This window comes from Colias croceus, chromosome 20, assembly GCF_905220415.1.
Source record: "Colias croceus chromosome 20, ilColCroc2.1".
Classification (NCBI taxonomy): Eukaryota; Metazoa; Arthropoda; class Insecta; order Lepidoptera; family Pieridae; genus Colias; species Colias croceus.
In genome coordinates, this window is record NC_059556.1 from 876,800 (window position 1) to 890,460 (window position 13,661).

At 32.4% G+C, this 13,661-nt stretch overlaps 1 protein-coding gene across 1 annotated transcript in view; it reads left to right on the plus strand.

The window, feature by feature from the left end:
• LOC123700954 (NGFI-A-binding protein homolog) overlaps positions 1-13,661 on the plus strand; it is a 30,468-nt gene that overhangs the window by 11,452 nt on the left and 5,355 nt on the right. Inside the window, exons 2-4 of the mRNA XM_045648337.1 lie at positions 8,675-8,776; positions 10,708-11,453; positions 13,382-13,509. Coding sequence (XP_045504293.1) covers positions 8,675-8,776; positions 10,708-11,453; positions 13,382-13,509 — 976 coding nt within the window. The remainder of the gene's footprint in view (positions 1-8,674; positions 8,777-10,707; positions 11,454-13,381; positions 13,510-13,661) is intronic.

The window sequence follows — 13,661 nt, forward strand, 5'->3', positions numbered from 1 at the left end:
CCGGTATTTAACTTGTGGCAGAATACCGAGACAAATACTAAGAACTTTGTATGAATGCGTAAAAAACTACAGATGTAGGAAACTAGTTCATCCGAAAGATGATAAAGATAAGACTAGTTTTTGTACACAGTCTAGAATCTAAATGCATTTAATTGACTTTCAGCTCGATGTTTCCAAATCGAAAATAAATTAAACTTTTTTGTCATTTTGCGATCAAGTATTAACTCCATTTATACGTAATTTCATCGAAAAAAATAGTTATTTACAGGTACTAAGTAGTACTAAAATGTAATTAATATGATGATGATTAAATTCTGTGTTAATTAGAAAACGAGACAATTAAAATAAACTGCTATTTGTAATTGTATAACGCAGCCAAGTGCCGGTATGTAAACATACTGTGCCGGAGTGACCGAGGGGTGCAACCCTATGACTGACAGATGCCGCGGCAGGGATAGGGTTGGAATGTTCTAGATCTCAGTAGCGTCACTGAGAGGGTTTTGTTTATTTCAATTTCATTGAAACTATTAAAAAAAATCTTAGATTACAAAATAAAGTACAGATGGAGCATGACAACCGCCCGTCGCCCTTGTCAAAGAAAATACGAAATCAAAAACAAATACGTCGCTGCACCAGTGCTATAGCGCATAAAGTGTCATGCAATACGTCAAAAAGGGTTTGCAATTTTAGTAAAAAAATGCCGTCTTGTGATAATAAAACGCTGTAAAATTTGTTCCCGAAAACAAAAAATAAGATAAAACATCGTTTCACAGGTTTTCTGTAGATTATTTGGCTGATTTATTTCTTTAATAAGTACGAATTATAATTTTACAGATATGAAGGAATACAAAACTTCAACGTATGTTGCCAGTATTTTGAAAATGAATTTGCCATTTTTATTGGTAAAACGGTAAAATGGTTAAAAGATCTTCAGGGTAATGCTGTTGGATTTTTCGATCGTGAATGTGATTATTTGTATAGTGCACTAAAGGTTCATGATAATTATTAGATTATTTAAATAAGCATAATACATTATTTTGTTACTTTTATAAAGCTTAAAAACGTCATAGTCGTTTTCGCTAGCGATTTAATTTATGTGAACTCCATGATGGATATGATGAAAATAAAATGTCCCGTATTCTCGACTAAAAACTACCGCTATTCGTATTCATATAATTATTATGAAAAATAAAAAATAATATAATTATTATAGTTAATATTAAAACTTTTTTTATGTAATTTATTTAATAAAAAATTGAATACAATTATTTTGTCCATATATAACTTTAGTAGGCAGGTACTTTATGTAATAAAAGAATTTAAATAAAAATTAAAACTTGACTTCTCATTTATGTATATATAGCCTACGTCACTACCGCCACTAACATAATAATTCAGATCATTGCAATGAAACCTCACAACTCAAAATCGGTCCAACGGTTTATACTGCAGGGCGTGTCAAAGAAATATTATACATACATACATAAACTCGAAAAACATAACCCTCTTTTTTCCGTAGTCGGGGAAAAATTTGGGAAATTTTTCAATATCTGGCAACATTACACGCACACAGAAGCACCGTGTACGTACAGTGCAGCGGCGAAATGACAGCACACATAGCTTTATTGAAAATGACGATAAATTATTCGGTTTAGTTCGGCAACGCTCCATCTGTCTTTTATTTTGTAATCTAAGAAAAAAATATAATGATATGGCTTGGTTTTATTATTTCGACTTCTTTATTGCGCTTATTGCTAAGATTAACATTTTAAGCTTATAAGTTGTTACAACTAATATTATGCTAGTTTTGATATTAGGTTCTTTAGGGTTCTTATATTAGTTATGATCTATTATAAATAAATAAAAAAAAACTGTAAATAATTTAATAGGTAATACTAATACTCAACGAAATATGACAATAATACAAATAGATACTTATATAAATTAATTCCATTAATAATTATTCTTATTTTTGAAAATTAATCACACACTACGTTACATCACTATAAAATCGGACGATTTAAATTTCATTTTCAATGATTAAAATTGTCGCCTTACAACGAATGCTTATAATAAACCATTGACAGCCCTAACCCTTCCAAAGCCGTAGGGTGGTCAAAACAGCCCCACGCAATTTACCCACAGTTATTCAATAAAAAGTGATGCGTAGGTGAGGTGCTAACGACAGAAACGGTCTGAAAGGTGGCAATTAGACAATTTTTATAATAATGAAACATGTGTAAAGGTTCTAAGTGGCGCTCCGGGCGAAATTATAAATGGTTTCTTTTAGCACTTACCTTCGGTTATCGGTTTTTTGTGGGGTTGAGCTTTCTTTGTAGAAAAATATGGTATACGCTCCTTACAGTCGTTATGATTGACAGAATATACTATGATAAAAAAACACAGCATTTTGTACGAAATCATTATCGTTAATAAATTACTATTCATAAATGATTAATAACAAACATAAAAAAAAAATATTCGATACATTCATTTATTAATTATCAACATTCCTTACTAAGAATGAAAACACTATTTTACTGTGTAAAAATCGTACAATCGTTTTTTCTGCGTTTTTATACGAGGTCGCAGAGAGATAACTATAGCAAGTTCACTAGTTCAAATGAACTGGGGTCGGGGCTGACCGGGCGCCTTTGTTTATTTAGGGCTTCCACTAATCTTTTCTTTAATAAATTTATTAAATTTGTTAGTATTTCTATTCTATACTATTTAAGATTTCATAAATAAATTAATAACAAAGACATTCAAGTGCTTACCTGGGTTATTAATTTTAATTATTTATAGAATATGAGTTATTTATAGAAAGGAAAAATATAGATTCAATAACAATTCAAGTATTAAGTATAAAAATAACTGACAAATCTTGGATTGTTTCAAACTGCACCTGTAATTTGTTATTGAGATACTGGGTAGATATTTTTAGTATAAAAAAAGAATTCCAAATTAACAATGTATTTTGCGGCAACCCTATGTTTTTGAATGTCAGGGGAGCAAGAAGGGCTCGGCTTTTTGCTGACCCTGTGAGGGCCAACTGATTGAAACTTGTAAGCTTTGAGGAAAAAGCTTCTAGACGGTAGTTATAACTAATACGTATCACTACGTACTTTATTGTTTTAAATTGTATAGTACATATTTTTAAATTCTTGTATTTGCTCGATATTATTTAAAGAACTATTTAGAACTAGCGGTCCGCCCCGGCTTCGCCCGTGGTACATATTTCGCAATAAAAGGTACCCTATGTTCTTTCTCGGGTATCAAAATATCTCCATACCAAATTTCTGTATTTTAGGCGTGATTGAGTAACAGACAGACAGAGTTACTTTCGCATTTATAATATTAGTAGGGATTGTTAAAACTATTACCTTCTCGGTATTATTTAAATAACTATTTGAATTTGTTACAATAAAAACTTTCTGAGTGAAAATTTTATAAAAAGAGTTGTCTATTCTCATGTGTTTTAGTTTGTTTTCTTCGATAATTTTCGCATCGCTTTGTTTTAGTACTACAAAAGAATTTTGTATGTATCATGATATCTGCGGAAATAGATATAAGAAGAGAATAATATAAGAACCACAGTCCGATTTTAATAAATGAGATTCTATCACGGTGAATTTAAATAGATATTCATAACATAATTAGTAGAAATATTGTAGAATTATAATTATCACAATACTTATATGACTTTAAAACAACATTTTTTGCTTAGATTACAAGATTGTTTGTATTTCGAATTTATGATCTGCACTCAGCAGCTCTCCTTATTACACTATAACATGTGTATTTAAACACCTATTTTGCAATTAAATACAATATAGTATAGGTTAAAAATTAAAACGTAACTTAAATAGAAAATGTGTTCTATTCTTTCGTATTAAAATCATTATTAGTCTATAATCTATATTATAATCATAATATATATAAATCTCGTGTCACAATGTTTTTCCTCAATGGACTCCTAAACCACTGAACCGATTATAATAAAATTCGCACACCATGTGCAGTTCGATCCAACTTGAGAGATAGGATAGGTTTTATCCCGGAAATCCCACGGGAAAGGGAACTATGCGGGGTTTTCTCTGAAAACGCGGGCGAAGCCGCGGGCGGAAAGCTAGTTACTATATAAAATATAATTGCATAATTACACTACATTCGAAAACACATGTCCATCAGAAACTAATTTCTTTATTATGTTTGATTAGCCCTTCGCTCCATAATTACAAAACAGATGCAACACTGATTAATTATTAGAAAAAGTGTTGCCACCTGCCGAAATATCACTTTCGATCGCATAGAAAAAATATAAAGAGCGCCGAAAGTTTTTGTGGGTCAATTTGGTATGTAAATCGGACAGTCACTACGATACGGATGTTATAAGAAACAAAGGGTTGTATTAGTAGCTATGGGATAAAAAATGTGAGCCAAATATTCAGGAGACTGTAAGAGGACTATAATAGGAGAGTACACACTGACTTACATAATGTTCTTAGTCAAGAGTTTACGGTAGAGTGTAAAGTTTTTCACCAATTATAATAATTAATAATTATTAGTTAATATAAAACAAACAAGAACTGTTTTATCAATGGTTAAGCATGTCACGTAATATTTTAATTGAAATATTGCAGTGATGTTACAAAATTGATTCTTTTCTCATCATCATTAACGATGTTGCCTGGGAGATACTTCTTTTGAGTAACAAGTCTGCTTTCTGTAACTTCCAATGTTATAAAATGGTAAATGGTAATATTTTTTTAGCATCAAATCTTCAAAAAATAATTCTTCACACGAAAGACAACCCTTTCATTCACTGTACGTTAGAAAACCTGTAACCATTAATATTCATAAAACGTATTACGCATATCAATCACCGCAAGTGATAATCACTTAATCAAATGCATGATCACATCCGCCATCTTATTCAAAACGTCACTGTCATTAGCGGTTTTTTTGCAATGGCAACTCACTATTCAAATTTCGAATAATAGTGTTTTGTTTTTTTTTGTTTATCTGTGAAATGACGTAGCGTGAATGAGATCTTATGCGCGGGCATAGACAAGGGGAGCGGGTTTTTTCTAAGACAGGAAGATGGGGCCTAATTACTATCGTATTTGTATGGTTTTTGAATTAGCTGCGTTTCGCACGGTATCGTAATGCACGTGTGTTTGATATGATGCGGTAACAAGATAGGTAATTACTTTTGTAATTCTAATTTTTTCCTCATTGAGCGCGTTGATGAGGAACTGCAAACTTGTTATCATTTACAACGGATTATGAATTGTACGGGCGTTTATTTTTAAAATTCATTGTAATATGAAACTAGAATTTTCGGTCTAGTGACTTATGCTAAACAATAAAAAATATTTTTAAACTGAAGAGTAAAAAATTCTTAACGCCCCAAAATAGATAATAATTATATTGGTTATGAAATATTTGTATTACAATGTATATGTTACCGGAAATGTATGAAATCAAGGAATTGTATACAAATCCTAGGAAATGTGTACAATTCCGATACCATTTAGGAAATGTATAAAATATTGTTTAATAAACTATTTAATGCATAGATATCCTAGGAAATGTATAATCTCCCTAGGAATTGTATACAATTCCAACATCGTATTAGGAAATGTATAAAATAAATGATTTCTGTAATAAAACACTGTATCGGGTAACAGTCTTACCGTAAAATAATAAAAATATGTTCATATTATCTACTTAACACACAGAATTTACATTTCTTAAATCAACTTATATTCAATCAAATCAAATTTTCATTTCGTTAGTAATCAGTCCCCTCGTCCCGCTGTCCCCTTATACACGTCCCAGTCGGATTGTAAAATCCGCCGTATTACAAACGGCCGGCATTTTGTAATATGCCGAAATTCGTCTTTTTCCTATATTCTACAAAAAGAGGTCGCGAGCCGACGAACTTTTTTTATCTAGTTTTAAAAAACACGAACCTAACATAACCCACCCCCTTATCCAAACCAAAAATTCTGATTACGAATTTTCGGCCCTCCCCCATCGACCCGCGTACCTTCCAATATCTTAGATGTTTTACATTTCCGATTGCTATTTAGGAAATGTATAGATTTCCTAGGCAATGTGTATAAAATAATTTATTTCACACATTTCCGTGCGATTTTAGGAATTACATGCATTTCCTAGGAATTGTATACAATGAAGGATTACATACATTTCCGGTAACATAATATATATAAATGAACTTAGTACTTAGTACTTACATCATTATTATTAACATAATTCATCTATATAACATTTTTGGAAAAATTTAAATAACAATTTGTATTCAAATTCATTCTTACCAAAAATTAGATAAAATGCAACAAATGAAAATAATTTTAATAAGAATAGAGTTTTAGACAACCCACTTATCCTACTATACGCGATAGCAAAATTTTACTATTTTTAATCTGATGCAGCGAGCGTGACTCATTTATTGCAGAAGCATGCAGCTTTAATAGAGATAAATTTATGTATATTATATGCTTTACTTATATTAATAAGTCATTAACTTCGCAATTAATTAATTTAAACATTAGGTGCGTGTAACGTCTAGTGTTATATTTAGTGAGTTTCAGATTGAGCGTTGTTAAGCTGAACATGATTTTGAACCACATTAAACTTTAATAAAAATTAAAAACCATTGTTTTATAGCACTAATAAGATTCTATATGATTTTTCTTTATTGAGAGATAAAACTAAAATACTGCAAAATATCTATAATATTATATTAATTTTGTATGCACATTGCACACACATTTATACAATAACTCATTTTAATTAAGATTTTTTAAAACATAAACATCATTAGAATCTACGTTTTTCGTCTAGAATAATTCCTCTGAATAAATTCCATTGTTAAATTCGAGTTCTTAAAAAGAGTTCTCAAAATTTTGTAAAAAAAAACAGTCGTAAAAACATTATTTACATACGTGCAACATCTTCAAGACAACAGAAGTTGTTATCAACAAAAAATTAAGAGATACCGTGAGACATGCATAAAATTATTTTTTTTGTGTCAAATTATTAAAAGCCGAACACGAAAGACTACGTGAGTAATTTTTTAAGAGTACAAAATTAAAAAAAAAGACAATAGAGTTGCCATGTGGTCGCTTCACACCCCTTCATCTATTTAAAATATTATTTGCATATTGGATCGCAGTGGCGACTTTTTATGCAAAAAGATTATGCAAATGTGTTTTTTGGACATCGCGGCGTAGTGAGAACTGTTTTTTTTCGTTTGAGAACACTTTCTTTGGATAAAAAAAGTGAGGAATAATATTTTGGGTTTTTTATCGTTACATTTTAATCACTTGGGAAAAATGTTGCCGTTTTGTTAACGTCTGGTTTTTCAATAAAATGTAATTCATGAATAGAAGAATTTTGTAAGAAACTTTTTTATACTAATATTATAAAGAGGAAAGGTTTGTATGTATGTACTATCAGTATATGTATGGTTTTCACGCATAAACTACTGGACCGAATTTGATGAAATTTGGCACAGACAGTCTTTAAACCCTGATTTCGATAAGAACATAGGCTACCTTTTATTGCGAAATATGTACCACGGGCGAAGCCGAGGCGGACCGCTAGTAATAAATATAAAAGTTCGCGTGGTATCGTGCATAATAGAAAAAATATAGTTAAACAATAATGAAGTAAATATGAATGTTTTATTAATATCTACGTACGCACTGACAATCGTATTAAAATGATATTTATCTATTTATATAAATTGCACAATATCTTCTATGTACACAATGGACACCTACTGCAAAAACATGTAACGGATCAATACTAGATACATATCTATAAAAACTATTTATTATTTTTTAATTGTATATACCTGCTGGGGTACAGCGTCACACCCCACATTTTTTTCTATCCACAAAAACCAATAGTGTGCGAGGGTTAGTTTTTGGGGTGGCAACATTTTTTATGTCATCTCTATGATCGATATTTTTCCGTCGCATTGGCGGGAACGCAACCAGTTTTAACAAAAGGGATCTTATGTATTCTTATTCATTTTTTCGTATCGTAACGGTTGAAACGATTCTTTTCGGTAATGCGAGGGTTGATAATAAAAGGGGTGTTTTTTTGTGCCGCACGCGATTTGAGGCAGAACGAAAATTATTCTTTGCACGCACAGCGTCTGGGTTTATTTTGAACGATTTTGAATCGATTTTAACATGGCTGTCATTTTTTAAATGAAATGTTTGAATTTGTATGATTGGGCAATTTATGTATTAATGATATGATTTATATTTTATTTATTATCTTGTTCGTTAACTGTATTTTTGTAATATTTTTTCGTTTTGTACCTATATAAAATACCTTAATCAACTTCTTAGAGGTACTAATTAGGTGGTATAAGGGAACCAAGCCTTATTCTTAATAATTTACCTGTAATAAAACCAAAATTAAAGAGGGCAAGAGTTACATTTTCTGTAGAAAATGTTTTTGAATAGGTAACTACCTTGATTTATAAAACTCGAGACCCTATTGCAAAATTATCGGGAGAATTCAATCTATTACGATAATTTGGCAATTTGTGTCATAATACAACATGAAAACAGATATCTTTTGTGAAAAATAACTATAATTTAAAATATGTTTTTCTATAATTTTTCAGTGGTAGTCACATCAGCGCCGTCAAACGAAGCCGAGTTACAACTATATAGAGTCATGCAACGCGCCAGTCTGCTCGCCTACTACGATACTTTGCTAGAAATGGGTAACTAAGTATTACAATATAATTATTAAAATTGAATGAAAAATACTTGCTAACACAATCAATAAAAAAATACTATATTATATAGTACTAGCTTTCAGCCCCCGACTTCGCCCGCTTCGTATAAAGCTTAACAATTTATAGAGACACAGACGGCGCAAAGCGACTTTGTTTTATATAGGTAGGTAGTGATAGCACGAATATAAATATAGGAACAGTAACAACTAAATACCTAAGTTAGTTGTAAAGTTATAGAAGTACCTAGTACCTTATTCCCGTGGTTAGATCCGGGAGTGAAACCGCGGTACATAGCTAGTTATGCATACAATAATTTAATAATTTCATAATCCTCTGCTTTACACGGTATAAAAATAATCAGTACACTTTGATTATTCATAATAATTAAATAAAAATAATTCATTATTATCCTAAGTAGATTGCAAACAATAATTTTTAAAATTATAATTTTCAGCTTACTAGATTTAACACATCCCTATAACTTAGGTCGAATTATTTTCATTCTAATCTACTGCGAGAACATTAACAGGAAAAAGAATAAAATATTTTTATATTTCTGCTTACTAACTAGTTCTTGAAAACGAATCAGACACCGCTTTCTTCATTCGCAAAGCTATAAAAACAAAAACTCAAACATCGTAGGAACACAGAAAAAAATCGCTTCCCATCATCTTCGGAGAAAGAAATCAAAAAATTTATTTCCATAAGCGAAAAAACTGCACTGGTAACTCATGCAAATTCGTTTTTTACGTTTTCTCTATAATGCTGGCAATTATCTAAGAAAAAAAAGTTAAGCAAGGGTTCGGCCGGCGGTCTTGGCTCTTTTGTTTTTTTTTTCTCTCGAAAGATGGTCACAATATATTTGCATAATCAAACGAAATAATGTAATCGTGACAATGGGTACGAAACGAACCTGCACCGACACACGCTTTGCATATTAATGTCGTTAAGGAGATTAAAAAAGTGTTCTAAGATAGAGGATAATGTTACTATGAAATATTTGTAGGAAGCTTTTTATAATTAAAGTCATGTTCCCATGACGTAGCAAGATACTGTTATGTATAAGAATACTGTATATTTATTAATTTAGTTTGATGTTGAAGAACTATTTCCACTTGTCGACAGTTATGTACAGAATTTGATATCTACTTTTAAATTGCTATTATTTAAGGGGGGTTAGGCGGTCAGCGAAAATTCAGCTATTCGGGCCTGAGGTAAGCGGTGAGGGGGGCGGTTTAGTATGGAATCAACGTGCTCGAAACTAAAAATCGTAAGCGCCATTTACATTTTTATATGAAAGTGAATGAAAATATTTAGTATTTTCTAAATCTAAAACAGTCACGAAATCGAGAAGGTAAATACCTATGTATTTATGATTTTATACGAATTATTATCGTAAAATACGGTTGTAATGAGCATTTATTTTAGAGGTAACTTCAGGATTTTTTATGATCGAGCAAAATTTTTCCAATCGTGTTTTGGAAACAGTCATCCCATCACACATACGTTCTGTAATACATATTAGAAATTTCAGTGCGAAAAAACTTCAATATTTTTAATTATAGCTCATAGAAAACAGTCCATTTTGCCGTGTTCACCTACTAAGGGCCCTTAAGTAACAAAACTGTTATTATAAGAACGAAGTTTATATTCATGTAATGCAATATATATAATTTTATTGGGTATCGATCTCTTATTTTACACATATATTAACATTAATTTGATAATTCATACCTGGGAACAATTTTTGTTTATCTGAGAACGAAAATATTTCGTGGTGATAGATCTACTTATTAGGTGATACAACTTAATGACAAATATAAATTTTGGTGATAGAAAATATAGTTCCCATAAATAATCAACGTGAATTTTATCTAAAATTAATTTAACTAAAATAATTTAACTATCTTTTTTAGGTGGGGATGATGTCCAACAGCTATGCGACGCTGGCGAAGAAGAATTCCTAGAAATAATGGCCCTCGTTGGCATGGCATCAAAGCCGCTTCATGTCAGACGCCTGCAAAAAGCGCTGCAAGAATGGGTCAACAACCCCGCGCTCTTCCAAATACCAATCGTCCCAAATATCTGTCCCACCGAAAACCCCTTCATCCAATGCAACCAAAGACTTCTCAATATGCCTACAATCCCCAATTTACCTCGTACTGTAGCGTCTCCAGATAACAATCGACCTATGTACAGTCCCTCACCAGGTGCGCCAGAAAACAGTTGTGGTTCAACTGCATCTGCTGCGAACGCGAGTCCCGTCCACCAAACTACCACGTTCACTAAAATAGTTCTACCTTCTTCTCCCGCAGCAAGCGCTACCACTCCCGTACCTCCCACTAGATCTTTTTCACCACAATCTGTGCCACCAGCTTCATCAGGATCTAGTCCTAGTTCTGTATCCCCTCTTTTAACTCCAGTACTTTTAGACGTTCATGTGCAGAAGTTAGCGGCAGCAGCTGAGAAGTTAAGCAAGCATCTACCACAGTTAGAGCCGAAGCCACAGAACACGAAAAAGAAGATGTGCAAAGACTTGGAGCTAGTGATGATGATGCCAGAGTCAGATCCGAGGAGGATGGAAGAAATAAGGAAATACGCGGCGATCTACGGTCGATTCGATTGTAAGAGGAAGCCGGAAAAACCGTTGACATTACATGAGGTGATTATTAAATAAGATTAGAATCTCTTTCTGATTGAAATTCAATCTTACTATTTTATTACAATGAGTGTCACGTCCGTTTCACTGCACGTATCACAATAAAACTTTGGTAAAATGTTATTTTGGTACAGGGAAATATAATACGTACATGAAAAGATGCACTTTATATTTACAAAAATGTGTAGAATATTATGTACCTACGTAATGTATGATACACATACTTTTGAAGGAATGCTTTAAAGTTTAAAAAGTTTATTGGATTAGTGGACTCGTTCCCGAGCATTATTCATTACTTTGGTCCAATTGAGTGCAACGAAAAAAACTTTTACAACAATTATTTGCCGTTACTAATTTTCACAATAACTTATTTAATTTTTGGAGTAGGTATTTGAGTTATAATTCTATCGTTTTTTTGTAACTCTATTAGAATTATAAAATAAGAGAATAAAATCAAATTATATAAATGCTCATAAATACCTACTCATAAAATCTTCTAATAAAATAAATTGCAGTTAAACAATTAGATGACTGAAGCGAAATTCCGCTATATCACAGTGATCTAATTATATTGTCGACAGGTGGACATTAATTGCTCCAATTTATGTTATAAAATAAGCAATTACTATTGTCCGATTCGATTAAAGATTGAGATAATGAAATATAAATAAATCCCTTTGTTATAACTTCATCAAGATTGTTTCTATCAATCTTAAACTCAAATATTAGATAATTTTTTCAATTAGAATTATTCTAGAAGCACTTTTGAATCGTCATTACATATATCTTTTTAATTTTTATCTCGCAAGGTTTCACAGGTACAGGATAAAATGTTTTATCAGATTTTTTTTTCATCTGTCAAGTGGCAAATTATATCGAAATCTCCCTAAATGTAAACTCAAACTCAAACTCAAACATTCATTTATTCAATTAGACTACTATTTAGTAGCACTTTCGAATCGTCATTACATAATTATTTTAACATTTACCACCGATAAGGCTGGTTGCAGAGCTTGACCGACCATCAGTGCGTACCGTCGGTCCTGACGATACGCATCAACAATGTGTATGAATATGACACTTAATACGCATGACAAAATAGGCGTGCGAATGGTCGGTCTAGCTATGAACGGTTTTATGAATTTCCATACATATGACAAGCGCGACTGACGTACCTACGCACTGATGGTCGGTCAAGCTCTGCAACCAGCCTTATATTATTCTATCAGTGGCATTAATAGCAAATGGCATCAATGATCCCAAATATTAAATACATGAAAGGAAAGATGATAATTTCGTGCCTATTTGATACAAAGCAGCTACAGCAGCTGCAGTGTATCTGCAAGCAGCTGATACTGATATATTCCTATGTACTTAGAAAAGAAAATAATCAAGTAAAAGTGAAAACGAATCTTTTTAATTTATAAGCTTGTTATAAGCCACACATGCTACGGTAGATACACCTGACAGGTCCACCTGTACAGGTACATCGTAACGTGTATGCGAGTTGACCTGTGCAGTTTTTTGAACCTGTACAGGCGACTGAAGCAAGATCAAAAATCAATTCTTTTAAGTGTCAGTACGTACGTTCGTACGGTACGTACGGTTTACTTGAACGTCTCAACACAATATGTCAGGCGACCTGCGCAGACATAACTGTATGGCTTACATACGATACTAGTTGTGCTCCGCGGTTTTACCCGCAGCGCTCCACTCCTGTTTGTCTTAGCGAGATGTTATATAGCCTATAGCCTTCCTCGATAAATGGGCTTTCTAATACCGAAAGAATTTTTCAAATCGGACCAGTAGTTCCCGAGATTAGCGTATTAAAACAAACAAACTCTTCAGCTTTATAATATTAGTATAGATATATTTAAGTAAAAGAAAAACAAAAGCAACAGAAAAGCAAAGTTAACTAAATATACCCACAGGTGATGGTAAACGAAGCAGCAGCGCAGATGTGCCGCTGCGTGCCCGCGCTGCTCACGCGCCGCGACGAGCTGTTCCCGCTCGCGAGGCAGCTCGTGAGGCGAGCTGGCCTGCATTACTCCAAACACGGGTCAGTATCACTACATAGTATAAAACAAAGTCGCTTTTTCTGTCCCTATGTCCCTTTGTATGCTTAAATCTTTAAAACTACGCAGCTGATTTAGATGCGGTTTTTTTAATAGATATAGCAATTCAAGAGGAAGGTTTTAGTAGATATCTATT